Consider the following 21,478-nt stretch of genomic DNA (forward strand, 5'->3'; position numbering starts at 1 on the left):
ATCCAAAGCGACTTACATATGAGAGAACACAAGCACAAAAATCACATAGAAGGGTACTGCTAAGTGCTGGTCAGAATGCTGAGAGTCCAGTTGGACACAGCTGCTGCCATGCCAGTGCTAGAATATCTTTTTTGTTTTGTTTTGTATGGAGTAAGATAACTTCCAAAAAGATGTGTCCATGTTATAACTATTCGTATTGATAAACATTTGTATGTAAATAAAAAAGTTGTACCCAAAATTCTGCTGTCACACATGAGTCTGATCAATTATTAGGGTTAATTTAGGATTGTTTTTATGTGAGTATGAAGCTTTGAGTTCAGGTAAAAGAGAGAGAATAAAACAAAACAAAACAAAACTGCTCATCTCTTTCTACTCTAAAATACTTTGGCTGCAGTAGTTTACTTTTGAATTTCCTCAGAGAAGATGGCCACACCTGGATGTGTGTTTATTGAAATCAAGTGTGACATGATGAATACAATTCATAGCTTGCACTCACAGCTTTTAGATTCATACTCACATAAAAACAATCCTAATCTTATCTAATCTAATTAACAATCTTAATTAGAGCTCGGCTCTAATTATCGCAGCCATGGCAGCCTACGTTCCTGCTGCATCAGTTTGTTTTCACAAACTCTTGTTTTTAAAAATATTTTTATTTGAGGATTGCGTAAGATATTGGAAACAGCAGAACTTCAAATTCACGTGGTGTGAAATCAGTAGCCAGACTCTTTTCCTCCATCGTTCCACTGGCGCACACCATAATGCTGCCGCCACCATGTTTGACACGCGTTGTGCTTCATGAGTTGCTCCTTTCATTCCCCACTTTTTTCTTCCCATCATTCCAAAAACAAGTTTGTCGTGGTTTCAATTGTCTGAAGAATATCATTGTGAAACATGAGGCTTTTATTTCTTCCAGTCTAATCTGGCTTCCCTGTTCTTGAATATTACCACTTTGAACCTTATTGAAAACCGTCCAAACTTGCATTCATGGAGATGTCCCTGAACTAGAGATTTTGACAATGATTCATCTACCTTCTCCAGAGTATTATTGAACTTTGTTGATGTGAAGCTGTTTCTCCTTTTGCAGGGAAAGGATTTTGCCATAATCCATTAGGGCTGTCTTCTGTGGTCTCCCAGGTCTTTTGATGGTGTGCAGCTCATCAGTGCCTTTTCTTTCTAAAAAAGTACCAAACTGTTAATTCTGTAACACCTAATACCTAATATAATGTTTTAACGCTTTTTCATGCCTTGCAATGTTTTTCTTCACTTGCTGAGATCTGCAGGAAAAAAAACAACTAGGTCCGTGTCTTATAAAAAACAATTGCAGATTGAGAAATGCAGTAATTTTAGTGGTGGATCCAGCTCTCTCTGGTACCATCTTAAACAGACCGACTAAAAGACAGATTAGAAAGGCAGGTCTGAATATCTGAGTGGCCCGGCTTTGGGATGAGTGAATTGCAGCACTTAAATTGTCATGGAAATAGCTTAATCTGATGGGATGGCTGTCAAAATGATCAAGCACTCTGTGGCTATAAAAACAAGAGCTTCACTAATATAACAGACACGTACATGTCTATAATCTGATGACAATTCAATATTCAAGATGTAACATATAGATGAAAGGACTCATGATATTGTTTAACTTAACTGTTCTACGTCTGCATTTGCTCTTTCTGTCGATGTTCTTAATATCGTGTCAGATGGTATTATACTGGATTTAATTTATTAAAAGGAAGAGGATAGGAAGGAAGAGGAAAGATTGAAGTTTATCCACATTTCTGAATTTACAATAACAACTGTAATTATGCAAAAATGTACACCTTGTTTTTAACATCACACGGCGACGAGCATGTCAGGGGTTCAGTGACTTGGCCAACAATAATTCAAGATGTGTCGCTCTACCCGCTGATCAGAGCTGCACAAGGAACCTTATCTGTTAATAATATGAGCCGCATCCCAAAGTGCTTGTGTGATGCAAATGGAAAAGATCTTTCTGTTGCTGTAAAAACATGCTACTTATTCAAGAGCCACGTGTCCGGCCCGGACCGGGTGGCCGGGGATGGCCTGGGTCGCGGTCCGCCGCAGCGGGATCCCTGGCTGCTTCTTTCCGCGCCGAAGGGGCCCCTTCGGCGCGGAAAGGGGCAACCCACCGCCTCGCAGGCAGTGGGTTGCCTCCCTCCTACTTCTCCCCTCTGTGGGGTTGCCGGTGGCCTGGGTTCCGGGTTCTTCCGTGTCGGCCTCTGGTCTCGCGGGTGGCGGGGTTGCTCCCCCCCCTCCCCCACTATAGATACACTTCAGGTGGAGCTTTGTTTGGTTTATTTTATATATATACACACACACACACACACACACACACACACACACACACACACACACACACACACACACACACACACACACACACACACACACACACACACACACACACACACACACACACACACACACAGGCTTGTTCACCTGCATGCTTGCTCTGTAGTTTTTGGGGTTAGGTAGCGGTAGCTTAGCTCAGACTGCGATCAGATCTCAAGATTTGGGTCGATTCATGTTTTGGTCGGCTCCGTGCCGGTTTCGTGTTTTGTTTGTGGTTTTTTGTTGCAGATTTCCAGTGCTTGACGTGTGTTTCCGTGTGTTCCTGCTTCCTGGATTGGCAGTGGATGTCGTCACCCCCCCCCCAAAAAAAAACAAAAAAACACGGGGTTTGTATGTGTATATTTATGTATGTGTACGCATATGTATGCGTATATATATGTATATATATTAAATATAGTAATAATGCACATATATATACCTTTGGTTTCTACCTTCATGGTATCAATCAATAATATGTGTGCAGACAAGGTGAAAAAAAAAAATTAAAAAAAAAAAAAAATTAAAAATAATATGAGCCGCATCCCAAATGATTCCCAAAGTGCTTGTGTGATGCAAATGGACAAGATCTTTCTGTTGCTGTGAAAACATGCTACTTATTCAAGAGCAGCCGTTTTAATTTACCTTCAAATTCACTTTACATTTAATTCCACCACTATCTAGGCCATTTTTGAGCTTTATGTACACCATTTCACTCTGTTACAGTAACTGCCACAAAGAAGACTTCCTGTGTTTTGTTTTAATGATAAAACAATTGTGATGAGGACAACTTAAACCCCAAACCCCACCAACCAACAGGTGGCAGTCCCCACCTCATTTAATAAAAGACAAGATCAAAATTTTATACAGTGTAAAATTATACAACATACACAGTTTGAAAACAAACAACACCTTTATTTTGAGTTGATATTTAAAATCTTATAAAACAGCACAGTAAATACACTGACAAAGGGTCTTTAATAATCAGGATCACAAAGATGTAAATTTTCAGCATAGTACTGTGGTTATCATCCTCTAAACTAGTAATGCAGGAGTATTAAGTCATATCTATCAATCTGTATCATTCACACATCAACATGATGAACCCAGAACACTGCATAGCAAACACTTGGAGCATCAAAGAACATTCACAGGTCTCTGAAACGCCCGGAGAGAAACCCAGGAGCCACGAGATGCCCCCGGTTAAGAGTCGAGCGTTTGGTTCGTAGTGTAACTGACACCTAAAAGGGCAATAAAAGTGTCTGTAGCTGCAGGACGCTTTCAACTGCATCTTTCAACCACCTAAATCTAGCTGACCTTCACACCTAAACGTTGTCTTTCTTTCTTTCTTTTTTTTGGTCTTTTGTTTGGCATGAAAATAATGCCGGTGGGAAAATATTTATCTAGATTATTGGCACAAGCTAAAGTTCCTCTTCTGACAGCCACAGAGGCAAATCTGCAATTAACAGGATATAAATCATTCTATGTCAAGACCACTTTTTTTTTTTTTTTTTTTGAACAAACTCAGAAATCAATGCCATCTTAAGTGGTTCCTGATTTATTTTTGTTTTTTAAACTGAAGTACTCTGATTGAGCTGCCAGTGGAAAAACTGGGGTGGGTGGGGGGGGCTTGGCACCAAAGAGCCCAATCTCTTAAAAGCGTAGCAGGTAGAGTGACTGTGAAAAAATATGCAATAGTGGTAGGAAGAATGAGTAAATGTTGAGTATATGTTGTTTTCAGTAGCACCAGGAGAAACAGTGTGTATGCGTCGGTGTCAGAGGGTCTGCACTATGACAGGATACAACAGAGACATGTGCTCCGCTCCTCTGATGGGCAGCTTGTGTGTGGTGTAGTAGTGGATGACCTCGGAGATGGTGCAGAAGGGGGGACTGTTTTCCCCAAGGACGTAACATCCGTCCGCAGACTGGGTGAACTTCATGTGCATGAAGCCTTTGCAGCTCCTGAAGAGAGAGATGGATCGATGAGTCCAACGTGACAAACGTTGTTCTGATCTGGGAGAAATGTGGTAATTTATGTTTCTTTGCAGAACTTTTAACTCTGGGAACAAAAGTGACTGAACTCTGAGCTGGAGCAGTCTTAGACTGACACATTAAAGGGAACCTATTGTGGCATCTAACACCTATTTTAAACAGGTCTTGAATGTCTTAAAAACAAGCTTTTGATTTTTTTTGCTAAATAAATTAGAAATTCAGCCTCTGAGGAATGTCTTTAGCATCCCAGTCTCTAACCTCATTATGTATGTGGGATTCTGAGTGGGAGGGGAGGCTATGATAATGAGGCACTGTGCTGATTGGCTGCCTGAATGAGGTGTAGAAAATGGCGGAAGCTCCGGCCGGCGGAGTTGTTGTTCCGGCCAGAGTTAGTTGTGCGCGTGGTTTCACACATTGCTCCCGTCGTTACGTAACGACGGGAGCAGCCACATCACACTGGATTGATCATCCGGGCGGCTGTACAGACACTGCAGAATTTGGTTGCTTTCCTCCTTCTCTGAGTTGGCAGGCTGAGGGGAGACCACTTTATATATGTTAATGCAAGAGAAAACGTGTTTTTCATAATAGGTCCCCTTTAAGTTTTGCTTAAAGATGCATCGTTGCATTCAAACAATACAGTTTTGTATATCAAGAGTCAACCACTCTGCAGTTTGTTTTCAATTGAAAGTTTGAGGCAAATATTGAAATTTTGAAAGTTTGTAATCGATTTTTCTGCTGGAAGATTCCAGTAATTAACATCTTAAATATGAAAGTGCAGATGTTTTTGTTGTTGTCATAATAAATGCTGTAATATGCCAAGAAATGCTTTTCATGTCCAAACATGATCATATCAGATGTGCCAAAGGCATTTATTACTCATTTTACGTTCTGCTCTATCCAATATCTTACGCAATCCTCAAATAAAAATATTGTTTTGTGAAAACAAACTGACAAAACAGCCATAAAGCATTCTTGCAAGAATAAAAAACAGGGGTGGAATAGAGAGAGAAATAGAAATAGACAGAATTGAGACAAGAAACACCTGTGGACTTGAATCGGGCAACAGCGCAACAATCAAAATACAGAATAACGGGGAAAACTGTATTAAACTTAGTTCTTCTTTCGTTGAGTGCAGTAAAATGGGAAAAAAAAATCCCCTGAAAAAAACCCACTGTTATGCAAAAAGGTTGTGGACAGTTAAAGAGCACGAGGACCAAGTGACTGCCCATGTTCTAAATAAGTAAGTCAACTTTATCTATATAGCACTTTTTACTGATAAAAATAATTAAGTGCTTCACAAAGGAACACAAATACATAACTAAGAAGCGTATGATAAATACAAACAATAAGATGAAGTCAAATCAACTACAATAAAGGCTAGTTAACCCATAAAACTAAACGCCTGTCTAAATAAAAACATCTTCAGCTGTTTTTAAAAACAACAGATTTAACAGCACGCAGGTTCAGGGACAGGGCATTCCACAGCCTGAGAGGACACGTCCCCCGAGTTTTAAAATGTGTTTTAGGGACCATGAGGAGGTTTTGACCCAAGGAACGGAGAGAGCGGCTAGATAAGTCCGGGGTAAAGAGGACTGTAATCTTCCGGTGTAGCGACTAATGGACTAGGACGTGTTTTTTTGAGCTCCTGCAACAACCTTTAAAAATATCTATTTTTGGTACAGCTTTTTCATCTTCCTTCGGTTTATTTTTCCCGACCTTCATTATTCTACTTTGGCCCCGTATTTTTGCCGACCAAAATGCCTCCAAAACTCAAACCATCCGCACCACCGCCGCGGCCCTCTCCGCACGCAGCATCCCCGCCTCGTGGTGACCCCCCGTCCAGCCTGGCCGAGGCCGCCGGGGCCGCTCCTTCACACGACTTTAAGGCCGAGCTGCTCGCATCACTCCGCGTTGAGATGGCGGCTGTTTTTAAAGCGGAGCTTCAGGCTGCTTTAAATGAAAACCTGTCGAGCATCAAGACTGAGCTGCAAGCGGTGAAGTCGGAATTATCAAAAAGCATTACAAACATCCAGTCTGATGTGCGCGCTCTGAAGAACACCGTGGTTGAAATGGAAACATCTCTTTCATCCTGCACCGATGACATCACAACCTTACAGGCTAAAGTGGAGCATCTGTCAGCTGAACTGATGAGGCTGGATGGTAAATGCGAGGATCTGGAGGCGAGATCCCGGCGCAATAACATACAAATCGTGGGAATTCCTGAAGATTTTTCCACCTCTTCTGCTGTTACGGATATTCCCTCTCTGCTCAAGGAGGCTTTCAGCCTGGAGAAGGAGCCTCTCCTGGACCGGGCGCACCGCACCCTCCAGCCGAAGCCGAAGGCCGGAGAGCGCCCTCGTCCCATCATCGCCCGTCTGCACTATCATACAGACTGTGTGGATATATTGCGCCGAGCCAGGGCTCAGCAACGGATTACGTGTGGAGAGTTGACTTTTTCTGTCTTTCCCGACCACACCCAGAAGACGGCCCGTGCCCGAGCCGCCTTTAATGACGTCCGCCGCCGGCTCCGCGAGATCCCGGGGATCCGCTACGGTCTGCTGTACCCCGCCCGCCTCCGCATCACTCACAACGGCGCAGAAAGGGAGTTCAGGTCGGCAGAGGAGGCCAGCGCTTTCATCACGTCGCTCAAAGTCTAGTTGAACTTTTTTCAGTTCATCAGTGTCGGTTTTTTTTTTTTTTTTTTTTTTTTTTCTCTCTCCCATATATACACGGTATGTGGTTTTCAGTTTAACTTGGTCGTGATTGGTTGTACCTCTCTGTTAATGTTGCTGGGCTTGCAGGAGCTCAACACGAAGCTTGTTAGTTATTATCTTGTTAGTTATGCTTAAAGCCGTAAGTGTTCTTTTCAGGGATCTGACTCCTTCTGGAGTTTGCACTGGGTTCTCCATCGTTTGGGGATGGGGTCGTTGTAAGTGCAATTGGGGGGTGGGGGGTGGGGGGTTCAGTAGGTTAAGTTTGTTGTTGTTTTCAATTTTTCCCCTTTTTTTATTTATTTATTTATTTATTTTTTTTTTCTCCCCTTTTTTTTTTTTTTCTTCTTCTTCTTCTTTTCTCTTTCTTTCTTTCTTTCCTCCCTCCATCCCTTTCTTTCCTTTCCTTCCTTGGGGATCCGCATTCGGTACATCTCTATCTTTAGGAATTTAACATATGGCCACTAATACTGGTACTTCTGTGAGGTTGTTGAGCTGGAATATTAAAGGCATGGGGAGTCCAATTAAGAGATCGAGAATATTTGCTCACCTGAGACGTCTTAAAGCTGACTTAGTGTTCCTTCAGGAAACCCACATGCGCACCAAAGACCAGGTCAGACTTAAATGTCCCTGGGTTTCTGAGGTGTTTCATTCTGATTTCAACTCTAAGGCCAGGGGGGTTGCTATATTAATTGGTAAGTCAATGCAGTTTTCAGCATCTAAGGTGATTTCAGACAAAAACGGCAGATACTTAATTGTGGCGGGTACGTTATTTCATATTCCCATATTATTAGTTAATATATATGCCCCCAATTTTGACAACCCACACTTTATGAACAAGCTTTTTGAATGTCTCCCCTCATTGAACGACAGTCTTCTTATAATTGGCGGGGATATGAACTGCGTAATTGACCCCAAACTAGGCCGCTCCAGCCCACGAAATCTGACTCCTTCTTCAATGTCGAGGTCTCTTTCAGATTTTGTGTCCAAGAACGGTTGCACCGATCCTTGGAGATTTTATAACCCTTGTACCAAAAAATATTCCTTCTTTTCTCAGATGCATCAATCTTTCTCTCGGATTGATTATTATTTTATTGATGCTAAACTAATTCCCAAAGTACTGTCTGTTGATTATCATCCTATTGTGATCTCCGACCACGCTCCTCTTTCTTTGGATATTCAGTTCTCTTCACAGCCACGCTACTCAACATCTTGGAGGTTCAATACATTACTTCTCTCAGATGATAAGTTCACCAATTTTATTACAACTAAAATTGATGATTACATCTCTATAAATCAAAATGATATGGAACCAATTTCATCTTCACTGCTGTGGGAATCATTAAAAGCATATTTGCGGGGACAAATTATCTCCTTCTCTGCTCACTTGAATAAGTCCCGGAAAGCCAAATTACAAGAACTCTCTATTAAGATCACAAAATTGGACCAACAACTTGCTACTTGCCCCTCTCCCAGTTTTCTTAAGCAACGTGTCGATTTACAGACTGAATTTGATCTCCTTACCACTAATGACGCAGAGCGACTTCTCTTACGATCACGCTCCGTATATTATGAACATGGAGACAAGGCAAGTCGGCTCATGGCTCATCAGTTACGTCGCCAGGCAGCCTCACGTATGATCCTTCAGATAAAAGATTCATCAGGCTCATTGCATCAGGATCCCACCACCATTAATTCTGTCTTTCACTCATTTTATTCCTCTTTATATACGTCTGAATCTCCATCTGGCTCCACTGAATTGAATTCATTCTTAGATAGCCTCAACTTTCCTGTTATAGGCTCCGATGCTGCTAAAAATCTTGACTCGCCATTAACGGTAGAAGAAATTAATCTCGCTGTGAGAAGTATGCAAAATAACAAAGCTCCTGGCCCTGATGGATTTCCAGTGGAATTTTTTAAGAAATTTCAGGATAAATTGTCCCCTTTATTGCATGCTGTTTATAAGGAATCACTGGAACATGGCACTCTCCCTCCCACTTTAAGGCAAGCCTCCATAAGTCTCCTCTTAAAAAAAGATAAGGATCCAACTCTCTGCGGCTCATACAGACCTCTTTCGTTAATAAATGTAGATGCTAAGATCCTTGCTAAAGCCTTGGCTTATCGCTTGGAGAACATTGTGCCAACTATTGTCTCAAATGAACAGACAGGATTTGTTAAGGGGCGACAGTTATTCTTTAATGTGCGGACACTTTTAAATATTATTCACTCTAAAACTGTCACCACAACACCTGAAGTCGTAATCTCGGTCGATGCTGAAAAGGCATTTGATAGGATTGAATGGGACTATTTATTTACTGTACTGAAGAAGTTTGGGCTGGGGAATGGGTTCATTTCTTTGATTCGTCTCCTTTACACGTCTCCACAAGCAAGCGTTTCCACTAATGGCATTCAGTCCAATTTTTTTACTCTAGCCCGTGGCACCAGACAGGGGTGTCCCCTCTCTCCCCTATTATTCGCACTAGCTATAGAGCCCCTGTCAATCTTTCTGAGGTCCTCCCCCACTTTTACTGGGATCTCCCGATTGGGAACAGAATATAAGCTGTCACTTTACGCTGATGACTTACTGTTATATGTCTCCGATCCTGTCCTCTCCATTCCTTCAATTTTATCTGCTTTCCAGAGATTCGGGTCTTTCTCAGGCTATAAAGTGAACGTATCTAAAAGTGAATGCTATCCCATTAATGACTCAGCAACACAGCTCGTACAGTCAGATATCCCTTTTAAGATTAGTCCTTCCGGCTTTAGGTATCTTGGGATCAACGTAACCAGAGCGTTAAGCTCTCTTTTTTCTGCTAATCTCTCACCTTTAATGTCTACAATTAAATCTGACCTCCATAGATGGAAAAGCTTACCTCTTTCATTAATTGGAAGAATTAACGCAGTTAAAATGAATATTTTGCCCAAATTTCTATTTCTGTTCCATTGTCTTCCACTTTTCTTACCAAAACACTTTTTTAAAATAATTGATCAAACTATTTCTGACTTCTTATGGTGTGGGAAGGCTCCTAGAATCCGCAAATCCACACTTCAGAGATGTAAATTCAATGGCGGACTGGCACTTCCCAATTTCCAACTGTATTATTGGGCAGCACATATTCAAAAAATTTCATTTTGGTTCAAATCGGTGAATATGCCATGGTGTAAATTGGAGGCACAGTCATGCATTTCATCCTCTTTAGCTGCTCTACTTACCTCATCTATTCCATCCAACCTCTCTGTCTTTACAAATAATCAAGTGGTTCACTCCACACTTAAAATTTGGTATCAATTTAGGAAACACTTCAAATTTAAGTCAGCATCTACTTTAGCTCCATTACTGAACAATCATTTATTTCGACCTCCGCTTACAGATTCAACCTTTCTCATATGGCATAACAAGGGCCTGAAAAGTTTTGGAGATCTTTACAAGGATGGTATCTTTCGCAGCTTTGCAGATCTCTCAGGTGAATTTAATCTCCCGCCTTCTCATCTCTTTCGATACTTTCAGATTAGACACTGCGCCAAAGCTTTGTTTCCAGTTTTTCCATCCTCTCCGCCGACTCTACAGTGGGAGGTGCTTTTAAACCATGATCCACTTCAAAAATCACTGATCTCTAAGGTTTACGATGACCTTCTGTCTTTCGATCTCTCTCCAGTTATTAAAGTTAGGGCTGTCTGGGAAGATGAACTGGATCTAAATTTGGAGGATGACTGGTGGGACGCTGCTCTTAAAAAATTTTACACAAGTTCATCCTGCGCTCGTCTTACACTTATACAGTTTAAAGTACTGTTTAGAGTCCACTTTTCTAAAGCTCGACTCTCACAGATCTATCCCAGTGTCACTGACGAATGCGACAAATGTCATGCCTCGTCCTGCAATTTAGCCCATATGTTTTACTCTTGCCCACTACTTTCTCGCTTTTGGTCGAATTATTTTGACACCATGTCAAAAATACTCTCGGTGAATATAAAAGTCTCCCCCCATGTTGCCATATTCGGGCTCCCAGAGGACCATGGCCGGTTTACTTCAAACCAAATAGACATTTTGGCTTTTACTTCCTTACTGGCAAGACGCCACCTTCTTCTCCACTGGAAGTCGACTAAGGCTCCTTCTAGTACCCAGTGGCTCAACGACACCATGTTTTTTCTGAAGCTGGAAAAGATTAAATATTCACTGAAGGGTAGTTGCAACAAATTTTATAATAAGTGGCTTCCCTTTCTTACATTCTTCCACTCTCTCCAGTCCCTGCCTCCTGATTGACGGATCCCCCCCCCTCCCTCTCTTCTCTCATTCCTCTCTTTCTTCCTCCTTTTTATTTATCTTTTTATTTACTTTTTTTTTTTTTTCCCCCCCTTTTTACTCATCTATTTTTTTAATTCATACTGTTTAGCTTAAATACTTAAATATTACTTATATATAAGAATATAATAATTTTCGTGTATTTGTCATTGTTTTGTGTGGATTTTTTGTTCTGTTCCTAATCCCAAAAAAAAAAAAAAAAAAAAAAAAAAGGAGGTAGACTGTATATCTTTTTTTTTGTTTATTCCTGTTCAACTGTGCCTTACCCCCTAATAAAAATATCAAAACAAAAGAGGACTGTAATGTATAGAGGGGCCTGACTTTGTAAAACTCTAAAGCTTAGCAACAAAATATTAAAATAAGTTCTAAACTTGACAGGTAATCAGTGAAGTGAAGCTAAAACCGGATTGATGAGCGCTGTTCTAGGAGTTCTTGTTAAAAGTCTTGCTGCGGGATGTGTGAACGATCTGGGTCCGATAAAGAGTTGAATTGTTAAAACAAGTAAAAACAGAAGTACAATAATCAAGCCGGGAAGAAATGAAAAACAATCAATCAGCAACTGAGTTAGGTGAGATTTAACCAGGAGGATGTACCTGATGGAGAGCGAGTAGTCGTTCCGGCAGGTCTGGCTGTTCCTCACCAGGTAGGAACTCTCCTTGCACAGGGTCAGAAGAGACTCGGCTTCTGAGCGACTCAGGGCTCCGTGGTACCAACTGCAGGTATCCGGGAGTGAGCACGAGAAGGAGAGCCAGGTTTAATTACTTCTCCATAAAAGTAACAGGACCTCTTCTGTTGTGCAACCCTGCGGCTTTCTAAGTCTGTTTGAGTGCACTTCAGATCGATGTCTGAGCACTTTAATTGTGTTTATGTGGGATTTTGATATTTACACATTAGAGAAACATTTGAGAAAAAAAAACAAACAGACACACTTTGTCAACTTTTGATTAAAACACGGAGGTGGGGTAGGATTTAATAAGTTTACATTTCCTCTATTACATTACACCACTTAAAAGTTGAAATTTGAGTTGGTTATGCGAGTCCATCCATTATCTATAACCGTTTATTGGACAGTGCTAATCACCAAGCTGCAGGACTACTCTGCAAGATCAAAAAAGAAAAAAAAAAGCATATTTATACTTAATGATCAAATATGCTGCTTGGTGGGCAGTAGTTAAGTAGTTGGGACGTGTATATTAATCATTTGATCATTAGATGTAAATTTACAGGCCACTGTGTTCTTAGAGATTTGCAGATGGTACACTTGGTGGTATGTATGCCATTACAGATGTTTAAGAAAAATAAATGATCACCTCTGTCTGTGTTTAGAATAGAATAGAATACTTTATTATATATTTGTTGTTAGCCCAAAACTGTTGTCATTACCTTCATTAAATCTTTTGTATATAAATATATAGAATCAGCTTCAGATAGAGCAGTGTGTATAGATAAAAATGTAGCTTATGAGTAAATAACTTTGGTGATTTTAGAGTAGTACCTTATGGGGCTTTTCCACTAGCACCTACTCAGCCCGGTTCGCCTCGCCTCTTTCCCACTAGGGGTCTAACGTGCCGAGTAGATACTTTTTCTGTATCTATTCTGCCGAGGTTCTAAGCGGCTGAGTCGGTTGTATCTGAGATCATCACACTACAGGCCACCGATTTGTCGGGGGGTTGGAGTCAGACGTCTGAGTCAGGATGTGACATCAGTGAAAGAGCAACTCTGACGGCTTCTTGTTCATTTTATTCGACAGGCAATGGCAGCGCAAAAGTCTGTTTGGTGATCCAACTCTAAGGTTCAGATTTTCATAAACCTGGTGGCTGAGGAGAGAATTAAAAAGGGATCTAGACGAGTGATAAGGAACGACAAGATCCACCAGGAGCTCTGTCACTTCATAGCTGCTCGCGGCTACCAACGTTTTTTTCAGCAGCGTAGAGACAAACTAAAGAAAATTAAAAAGCGTTGCCACTTGAAGCTTCTCTCACTCTAATTTATTAACTTGATATTGAACACAAGTCACAGGCCCAGCAGCACATATATCATCTCCTCCATGTTCTACATCTTTAGTGTTGTTCTCTTCTTCGTTTAGATCACACAATCAAATACGTCACAACAGCTTCGCACCAAGCTCCTACTTCTGCTCCAGGTGAAATGTTATGGACGAGCTGAGATGAGTAGAGCCGAGTAGGTACAGATGTAAAAGTGCCATATTAGTAATTGGGGAGGTCCTATGAATTTATTTGATGAACCAGAATGTGAATTAGGGTTTGATAGCATCTCAGAATCATTAATACAAAAGATTAAAGTTTCAGAACTTTTCTTTTGAAAGAAAAAAACCCCCCAAAACAGTGAAATTAACACTTCAGATGTGAACTTACATTTGCTTCTCCAGAGGCAGAAATGGATCCACTCTCTCTCCCAGAAAAGGAGCCGTGTCGCCACCGAGACGGAGCGTGGGTAAGTCTGAGCTGGTGGATGCGGTGCCGGCCTTGGTAAACCTGACCTGTTCTGTCTGAGTTCGCGAGCGCTCCCTTTCTGCCCCTTCAAACTGAACTGTGGTCAGACAGACGGAACGATACTTTGGTCAAAAGTTAGCTGAAGGGGGGCTTGCCATAGAATTGCTACGTTAAAAAGAACAACCCAAATTACGTTTACCTGCTAGAGCTTTCGAGATGTTATCTTTCTTCCACTCCCAGGGCTGGTCGTACTCATCCGCCGGCCTCTCGTCATCCTGTGGCAGCTTGCTCTCCCTGCCGTCCATCAAGGCGAGGTCGGCCTCACTCCGCTGGGTTTGCTGTTGTGCCGGTGGAGCGACTCGATGGTGGTGGCGGCTTCTCTCCTCGTAAGGGTTATCGTATAGCTGGCTGCCATCTCCACTTCCAGACCTGTTAGTCATCACGCTGCTCTGCAGTTCTGCACAGGAATGTGAGAGTTAACACTTTGGTTGAGTTTGCAGAAGCACGTAAATACTACGATTCCTTTCATTAAATACATGCAACCACTAATACAGGGCAAATTAAAGCTTGACAATTTTGTGAAGAAAGCAGACAACGACCCAGTTAGTATATATTTATAAGTTCAGCAACTTTTACATGAATACTTTTGGGATGCGAGGAAAACATCTGTTGGAGAAGGAAAACAGGAAAATTAGTCCAACTGCCAAAGGTGGTTTTAGTCCAGCTGAAAATGATTCCCATCTCCAAAGTTTTTTCATGTGAAACATCATAGTACACAAGAACGGATCATGCCGATTAATATCCTCAACCAAACTGAAAAGATGTTCTTCTTCTGCAGATATTTCTCTTGTCTGCAGTTTGGACATGGACAGTTGGTACTAATTGAGGGGTAACCATGTGCATTAAGTAAAGGCAGTGTTATTCTTAAACATGCAGGGGAGTGGCCCTTCTGGATTGGACTTGAGAAACACAGGGTTCATGCAACCTCAGATGAACAACAACATAACAGATTTTGCTGTGTCCTCAGTGAACAAAACATAAGAAAGATAAAGTTAAATAATCAATAACCCCATAAGGCAAAACCTTGTGGAACTGACTTTAGCAGCATTAAGTTTAAGCAAATCTTTTCTGTTGGACATAAATCAGTCCCATATTGTTGTAGAGGAACTCTTTAGTTCTAGACGGCTTTAAGTCATTCGCTTCGGCGGAAGAAAAAAACCCGTCAAATCACGCTTCCACATAGATATTGGCAGGTAGGATGATTTGACAGATGAAAATACCCTGTCAGATCACGCTTCCACATAGATAAATGTTGATGTCTATGTGGAAGCGTGGTATTTTCATCTGTCAAATCATCCTACCTGCATTTATCTATGTGGAAGCGTGATTTGACGAAGCGTCGTACATATAGATCTATGTGGAAGCACATTCTGAATTCCTGCTGTTAAATCGTCTATTTGCATGAAAAAGCCTTTGAAAAAAAAGAAACTGAGATAAAAGAAACAGGGATCGTACTGTAGTATTTTCTGCCGAGGTAGGACACCTCGGCAGAACAACCGGCTCGACACATGTCTCATTCATCCTGACGCACAGCAGAAACAGGCTGCAGGAAGCCGCTGCGCATGCTCAGCAGGCTAATTTATATGCAAATACAGTTATCAAGTACTTTGCATTGCCCATTTATGGTATAATGTGGACGTGTAGAGGGCGGGATATGAGGCGAATTCACGTGCGCAACCTTCTGCGAACATGCAGATGGTTTTACAAATCAGGATTTTTTTGTGCGCATGCCATTTTCGGCTTTTGAGCGCACGTACACTTTTAGTATGAATCCTACGCACTCTTTTATAAATGAGGCCCCAGAACCTGAACCAAGAGCTGTGTCGTATGTTCTGTCAGGTAAGGTCTGATTTTCCTGATGTTGTAAAGAGCGAATCTGGAAGACCGGGAAACTGAGGCAACGTGGTCTTTAAAGGTCAGCTGGCTAACTAACATGACATGAATTATTGTCCTGTTGCATGACCCAGTTTCAGTCAACCTTCAGCTGCCAAGACAGATGGCCTCATATCTGACTCCAGCAACACAAGGGAGTTCTCGATCAACTAAGAAGACAGTAAGAAGCCCAGCTCATGATTCTGCAGAACAAGCCCAATTCGTAAACCCTCAACAACTGCGCTGGATACTTGTTAAAAAGTGTTTAGCTGAATCTGGAATCTGCCGTTCTTGAGTTATTTGCAGTGTGCATGGTCTTACAGTGGGCTCTCTGAGATGTCAACATGACTGTCCCCAACATTTGTTCCATTTGTGAACAAAGCTTTCTAGCCGCAGAATGACAGCCTCTAAATTTCTGTGAAACAGCTTTCTGACCCTTTCCAGGCTGATGAGCATCATCAATTGCTCATCTAAGATCACTGCTGATATTGACTTCTTGACAGACATCTAAATTGTCCAGACTAGGAATGGGTGATATTTTACCGTTCACGATAAACAGTCAAAAAAATTCCCCACGGTAAGAATTTGTCATCTTGCGGTAAAAATTATAAATTCCCGTTGATGACGTTTTTGTGTAAAGCCGGATTTAAGGAAGGAAGGAAGGAAGGAAGGAAGGAAGGAAGGAAGGAAGGAAGGAAGGAAATGAGCCTGAAAGAAAGAAAGAAAGGAGCCTGAAAGAAAGAAAGAAAGAAAGAAGCCTGAAAGAAAGAAAGAAAGAAAGAAAGAAATGAGCCTGAAAGAAAGAAAGAAAGAAAGAAAGAAAGAAATGAGCCTGAAAGAAAGAAAGAAAGAAAGAAAGAAAGAAAGAAAGAAAGAAAGAAAGAAAGAAAGAAAGAAAGAAAGAAAGAAAGAAAGAAAGAAAGAAATGAGCATGAAAGAAAGAAAGAAAGAAAGAAAGAAAGAAAGAAAGAAAGAAAGAAAGAAAGAAAGAAAGAATCCAGTTGATGAGTTTTTTGTGTAACAAACATGGTGGATCTAATAGATTTATATTTTAAAAAAGTGGAGTTGAAATGGTATTTTTTTTATCGTCATTTTTATCGTTATCGGGATGAATGCCAGAAATTATCGTGATACATTTTTTAGTCTATACCGCCCATCCCTAGTCCAGACAAGCAAAATGCTCAAAACCAATGGTTTTATAGCAGTGTTCATCCTTGCTGATGGATCTATTAATCACATGCATTTGATTACCAGCACCTGGATGCTACTTACACTCTTAATTCGCAAGGAAGTTGTAAGATTGTACCTGTTTCCACACGCTGCTACTGTATTTCTTAATCTTATTTTTTTATGTTACATGAATGGTGTAATCTTGTCTTACGCTGTTGTTCGTCTGATAACTGTTGATTATCTCCCGACATCTAAAACCTCAGAAATTAAATAGGAGGTATTTTGTTTAAACATGAGTGTAGCTTATTGATATACACGTGAAAAAGTAAGATCCAGTAAAGCTCATGTTTTAAATGACTTAAAACAAAGTTGATAAGACACTTATGGGGGTGACGATAGATGTTTGGTGTGTATAAACAACTGAACTACTCTATTTTATTTTGAGCTTAGTTGAGTTTTAGAAAAGAAATCTCTTATACTGCACCTGAAATAATCTGCTGGGCCTCAAATGGCTCCATGTAGCTGCAGCATTCTGTTGGTGCCGATTTGGGTTCCCAGTTTGGTCTGACTCTTGGGTTTGGGCGTGCGTCAAATGGATCAGAGTAGTCTGTGTCAGTATCTGATGCTTCTGGGGCAGAGGGAACAACCTTGGTAGAGGAGCAAACAAAAGTCATCAACCAGATTAAATGTGATAACAAAACATGTATTTGAGTTGAGGCAAACAGCTACAACTATGGTCATAATAATGGGTGACAAACTTAGATACAGGGCAGAGGATGAGCAGGAAAATGGAAATAACATAAAAGATGAGGTAGAAAATGAAGCACAAGACTTATTCAATGCTTACAGGTTCTTCTTGAACAGTCACAGGACTCAGGGGAATTTTACAGCGCCCAAACTCCTGAGAGTCCACTTTAATTAGTCTGTGCTTTGGAGACACGACTTTTACCTGAGCATAACAAATGTACATGAAACAATTTTAATACCTGTTTAATTCTGTAAGTCCTTTGGAACATACGTTCCTGAACATGGGTCAAAAAAAAATGTTTCTTTTACTAAAAACAAAAGAAAGGAAGAAAAACTTAAAAGGTGACACATGGTGTTAGAAACAAAAAAAAAAACTGAACATGTGTGTAAATGTCAACATCTGCAGGTCATACCTCCACAGCGTTTGGCACCACTGAACCAAAAGAAGGGAAAGTGGGGATGCTCACTGTTGCAGTACAGGCACTGAAACTCCCATTCTGATGCTCCTTATCTGGGTGTTGATACGGATCCTCAAAATCCAGCTCCTTTTGAGCTCTGTAGGCTCTCAAAATCTCACTCTCTGTGTAATCTGGCCTCGGGGGCTGTGGAGGATCACGTCTGCTACCAAAGCTCAGGTAGTCCTTCAGCCACTTTGCCATGGATCTGTGGAGGAAATTATAAACATGATGTATTATTGTTAATATATTTTATATTTATTATTATTATATTATTATTTTATATTCTTCACATGTTTTTGAAGCCAGTTCTCACTCCCGGGGGACACAAACTGATAGGCCTCTGTGGCATAGCACCTGACTTGACATACTAGCACCATCAATAAAGCCAACAGTCACTAAGAAGCCCTGTTCCCCATTTCAGGTTGACACGAGTTTGCTTCCTGACCTCCACCTCATACAGAGACATTGTAATGCACTTAATCTTGCTTCTCACCAGGAATCAATTCACCATGGCCAATTCAACCTACTTGGAATAAACCAACCTAGCAATATAGATAAATCAGGTACTTACAAGTCCGTACCATTAAAAAAAAACAACTGTGAATTATGGCAAAGTTTGGCCTCCAGGAAGTGTTTGTCATTGTCAAGCCCAGTGGTGGAACATCTGGGCACGTCTGATGTTTAATGATGAACAGGAAGCCGAGCAAAAACTCTAAACTTACAAACGGTCAACCTTTCTAAGGGGATCTGAGGACATGAATAGTGGGAAACTACATAGATACATTTGCAGATACAAATGCTGGAAGTCAGCTTCCTCTGAAAAGTGCCGTTTGTAGTGTTCAAACTAAAGACGCTGCTGCCTCAAATTGTAAAGGTGTCTGTAAAGGAGGCTTCGTGTGTTCCCTCTACATGAGACATTTGTGCCTTAGACACCTAGGAAAACCTGGCCTGAAGAGAGATAAGGGTATTTCAGTGACAAAGACATAGAAAGCGGTCCGGGACATCCATGTGGATCTCTGCCCCTGCACTCGGGACAGAAATAAACGACAGGAAACAATAAAAAGGAAAAGAGAGAAAGGGAAAAAAAGTTTCCGTATGAATAAATCTTAGAGCTCTGGGAGGTTTTAAAATCTGAAGTCCTGAGAAAAGTACTTCAAAACTGCAATAAATGCATTATCCATTATTTGTTTTTTTCCAACTTTATTAATCAAAATCTAGCATTACATTCAAAAACAGAAAAAACCTTTCCCATATAGAAATATTATTTTTCAGACAGAGCTTTAACAACATATTTGGATAAAACTGTGCATATATGAAACCATCACATAAAATAAAATTAAATAAATTATTAAAATAAACTTGTGAGAGGTCTAATCAGAAATCAATACATTCAGATTGTATTATATGGTCAATGCTTGTTTAGTTTTGACATATTTCAGAGTTCTTTCACAGTTTGATATCCCATCCATATAAATTAAGAACAGCGGGGGACTTTTCATAAATCTATATCTGTTTGGCAATAATAATAAAGTTGTTATACATCACTTCCTGTATTTTGTTTTGTATTATCACTCCATGTTTTTGTATTCCAGCTCGGGCAATAGAGTCCCTATTCAGATATCCACACTTGTAATGTGTGACTAAATTTCCAGTACAGGATGACCTGCTGATGAAACTCTGACAACTTAACTGGTAGCTTGGAAATTCAGAAATCACGTCTTAACAACAAATCTATTCCACCACATTTCACAAATACTTTAGAGAGAATATGAAACCAAAAATCATCTGCATTTTTTAAAAACTGTTGCAACTATTTGAGCTTAATCATGCTGTTCATAGTAATTATATCTACACCTGCCTCGATTATGGATTTTACCACATCCCCTTTTATCAGATGTTTATTTTTCCAAATAAGATTCAAAATTGTCTGAATAATTTATTTAATTAAATGTAACCAGGAAACTAGTAAAGATTTACTCATCTTTATGAGGTATATTTCAACTATTCTCTGATTTTACCATCCACGCCTAAATATTGCACTTTATCTTTCACTGGAATTCGATATAAATCAATAGACTGATGATTGTGTATTGAAATTAACTCAGATTCTTTAAAATGTAAGTATAATATATATAATAATATAATAGCGATGCTTTAAAAAAAACGTATTTTATTGATTACCAAAAGGTATCTGATCTGCTCTCTTGAGAAACCTTGTGGCATCATCAGCTGGCTGAGTTATAGTCAGATGATTACCTGACACTCAATGTTTTGAATGTCGAGTCAATTTCAGAAATGTTGAGTTTAATACTTTCCAAAAAAGATAAAGAAGCTCCTCCTCTGTGTGTTGAAGAGTATACATTAGAATACAGAAGAGTCAAATTAACTCATTAGGTAAAAATAAAAAATGCAAACAAACGTGTAAATCCAACCTTATATCCTGCAGAGCTTTAGCTTGAACATAAATAAAAGTCATTTTGAGGAAACTTGTGAACAATGGCTGACTGAGCAGCTGCTTAGCACGGGAGGTGAGTTAAGGCTGATTCATGGTCCCGCGTTACACCGACGCAGACCTACGCCGTAGGGTACGCGGCGACGCGCAACGTACGCCGTAGGCTCTGCGTCGATTTAACGCAGAACCATAAATCAGGCTTTAAAGAGCTTCACCACCGGGACAAGTGTTTCCTCTCCATCTCTCAGCCCTGCCCCGAACAAGGATACAATTCACCCTCAATATATAAAAGCAAAAAATAACACATATAAGTTAAGCATTTATCCGTGAAATGTGTGTTTACCTCTTTCTAAATAATCTAGGCTGCTAGCTGGAGCTCACCCCGCTTCTCTGCATGGACGCTTCCCCGCTGCGGTTACACACTCCTGGTTATCATCAGATATACTTCTCTTTCACTCTATCCAGGTTAAAAAAAAAAAGAAACTAATGCATGTTTATTTTTTTTAAAGTGTTTTTAAGCCAGGGAGGTCAGGTCAGTTAACCTTCTTCTTCTCCTGGGCTTTTAGTGTTCAGTAAAACCAGCCTTAGTGCGCAATACTGCCCCCATCTGGATGAGAGTGTGAATAGCAGATGAGGCATAAAAAATTAATTGTACAGGACTGTCTCAGAAAATTAGAATATTGTGATTTTCTGTAATGCAATTACAAAAACAAAAATGTCATACATTCTGGATTCATTACAAATTAACTGAAATATTGCAAGCCTTTTATTATTTTAATATTGCTGATCATGGCTTACAGCTTAAGAAGTCAAATATCCTATCTCAAAAAATTTGAATATTCTGGGAATCTTAATCGTAAACTGTAAGCCATAATCAGCAATATTAAAATAATAAAAGGCTTGCAATATTTCAG

The 21,478-nt window shown here is 40.3% G+C and overlaps 1 protein-coding gene across 4 annotated transcripts; it reads right to left on the reverse strand.

Moving 5' to 3' along the window:
• Positions 1 to 3,243: 3,243 nt before the first annotated feature.
• Positions 3,244 to 21,130, reverse strand: LOC133462529 (SH2 domain-containing adapter protein F-like). Of its 4 annotated transcripts, none has more exons than XM_061743813.1 (8): positions 20,946 to 21,130; positions 18,068 to 18,317; positions 17,755 to 17,856; positions 17,392 to 17,554; positions 14,005 to 14,262; positions 13,728 to 13,902; positions 11,946 to 12,065; positions 3,244 to 4,362 (listed from the first exon to the last, which is right to left on the reverse strand). In XM_061743813.1, exons 2-8 carry the CDS (start codon positions 18,311 to 18,313, stop codon positions 4,125 to 4,127), a joined length of 1,302 nt encoding a protein of 433 aa, XP_061599797.1. In that variant the 5' UTR covers positions 18,314 to 18,317; positions 20,946 to 21,130; the 3' UTR covers positions 3,244 to 4,124. The 4 variants fall into 4 exon arrangements, with proteins under 4 accessions (XP_061599797.1, XP_061599799.1, XP_061599796.1 ...); XM_061743815.1 differs by having other exon boundaries at positions 3,244 to 4,311; positions 20,908 to 21,130; XM_061743812.1 differs by having other exon boundaries at positions 20,908 to 21,130.
• Positions 21,131 to 21,478: the final 348 nt, after the last annotated feature.

Source organism: Cololabis saira, chromosome 16 (genome assembly GCF_033807715.1).
Source record: "Cololabis saira isolate AMF1-May2022 chromosome 16, fColSai1.1, whole genome shotgun sequence".
In the NCBI taxonomy this organism is placed as follows: Eukaryota; Metazoa; Chordata; class Actinopteri; order Beloniformes; family Belonidae; genus Cololabis; species Cololabis saira.

Excerpts from the sequence above, each read along its gene's own strand:
- LOC133462529 (XM_061743813.1), bottom strand. The coding sequence starts at position 18,313 with ATGGCAAAGTGGCTGAAGGACTACCTGAGCTTTGGTAGCAGACGTGAT. Across the intron at positions 17,857-18,067 it reads TGGTGCCAAACGCTGTGGAG|GTAAAAGTCGTGTCTCCAAA; the intron begins GTATGACCTGCA and ends TGTTATGCTCAG. Across the intron at positions 17,555-17,754 it reads TGACTGTTCAAGAAGAACCT|GTTGTTCCCTCTGCCCCAGA; the intron begins GTAAGCATTGAA and ends TCCTCTACCAAG.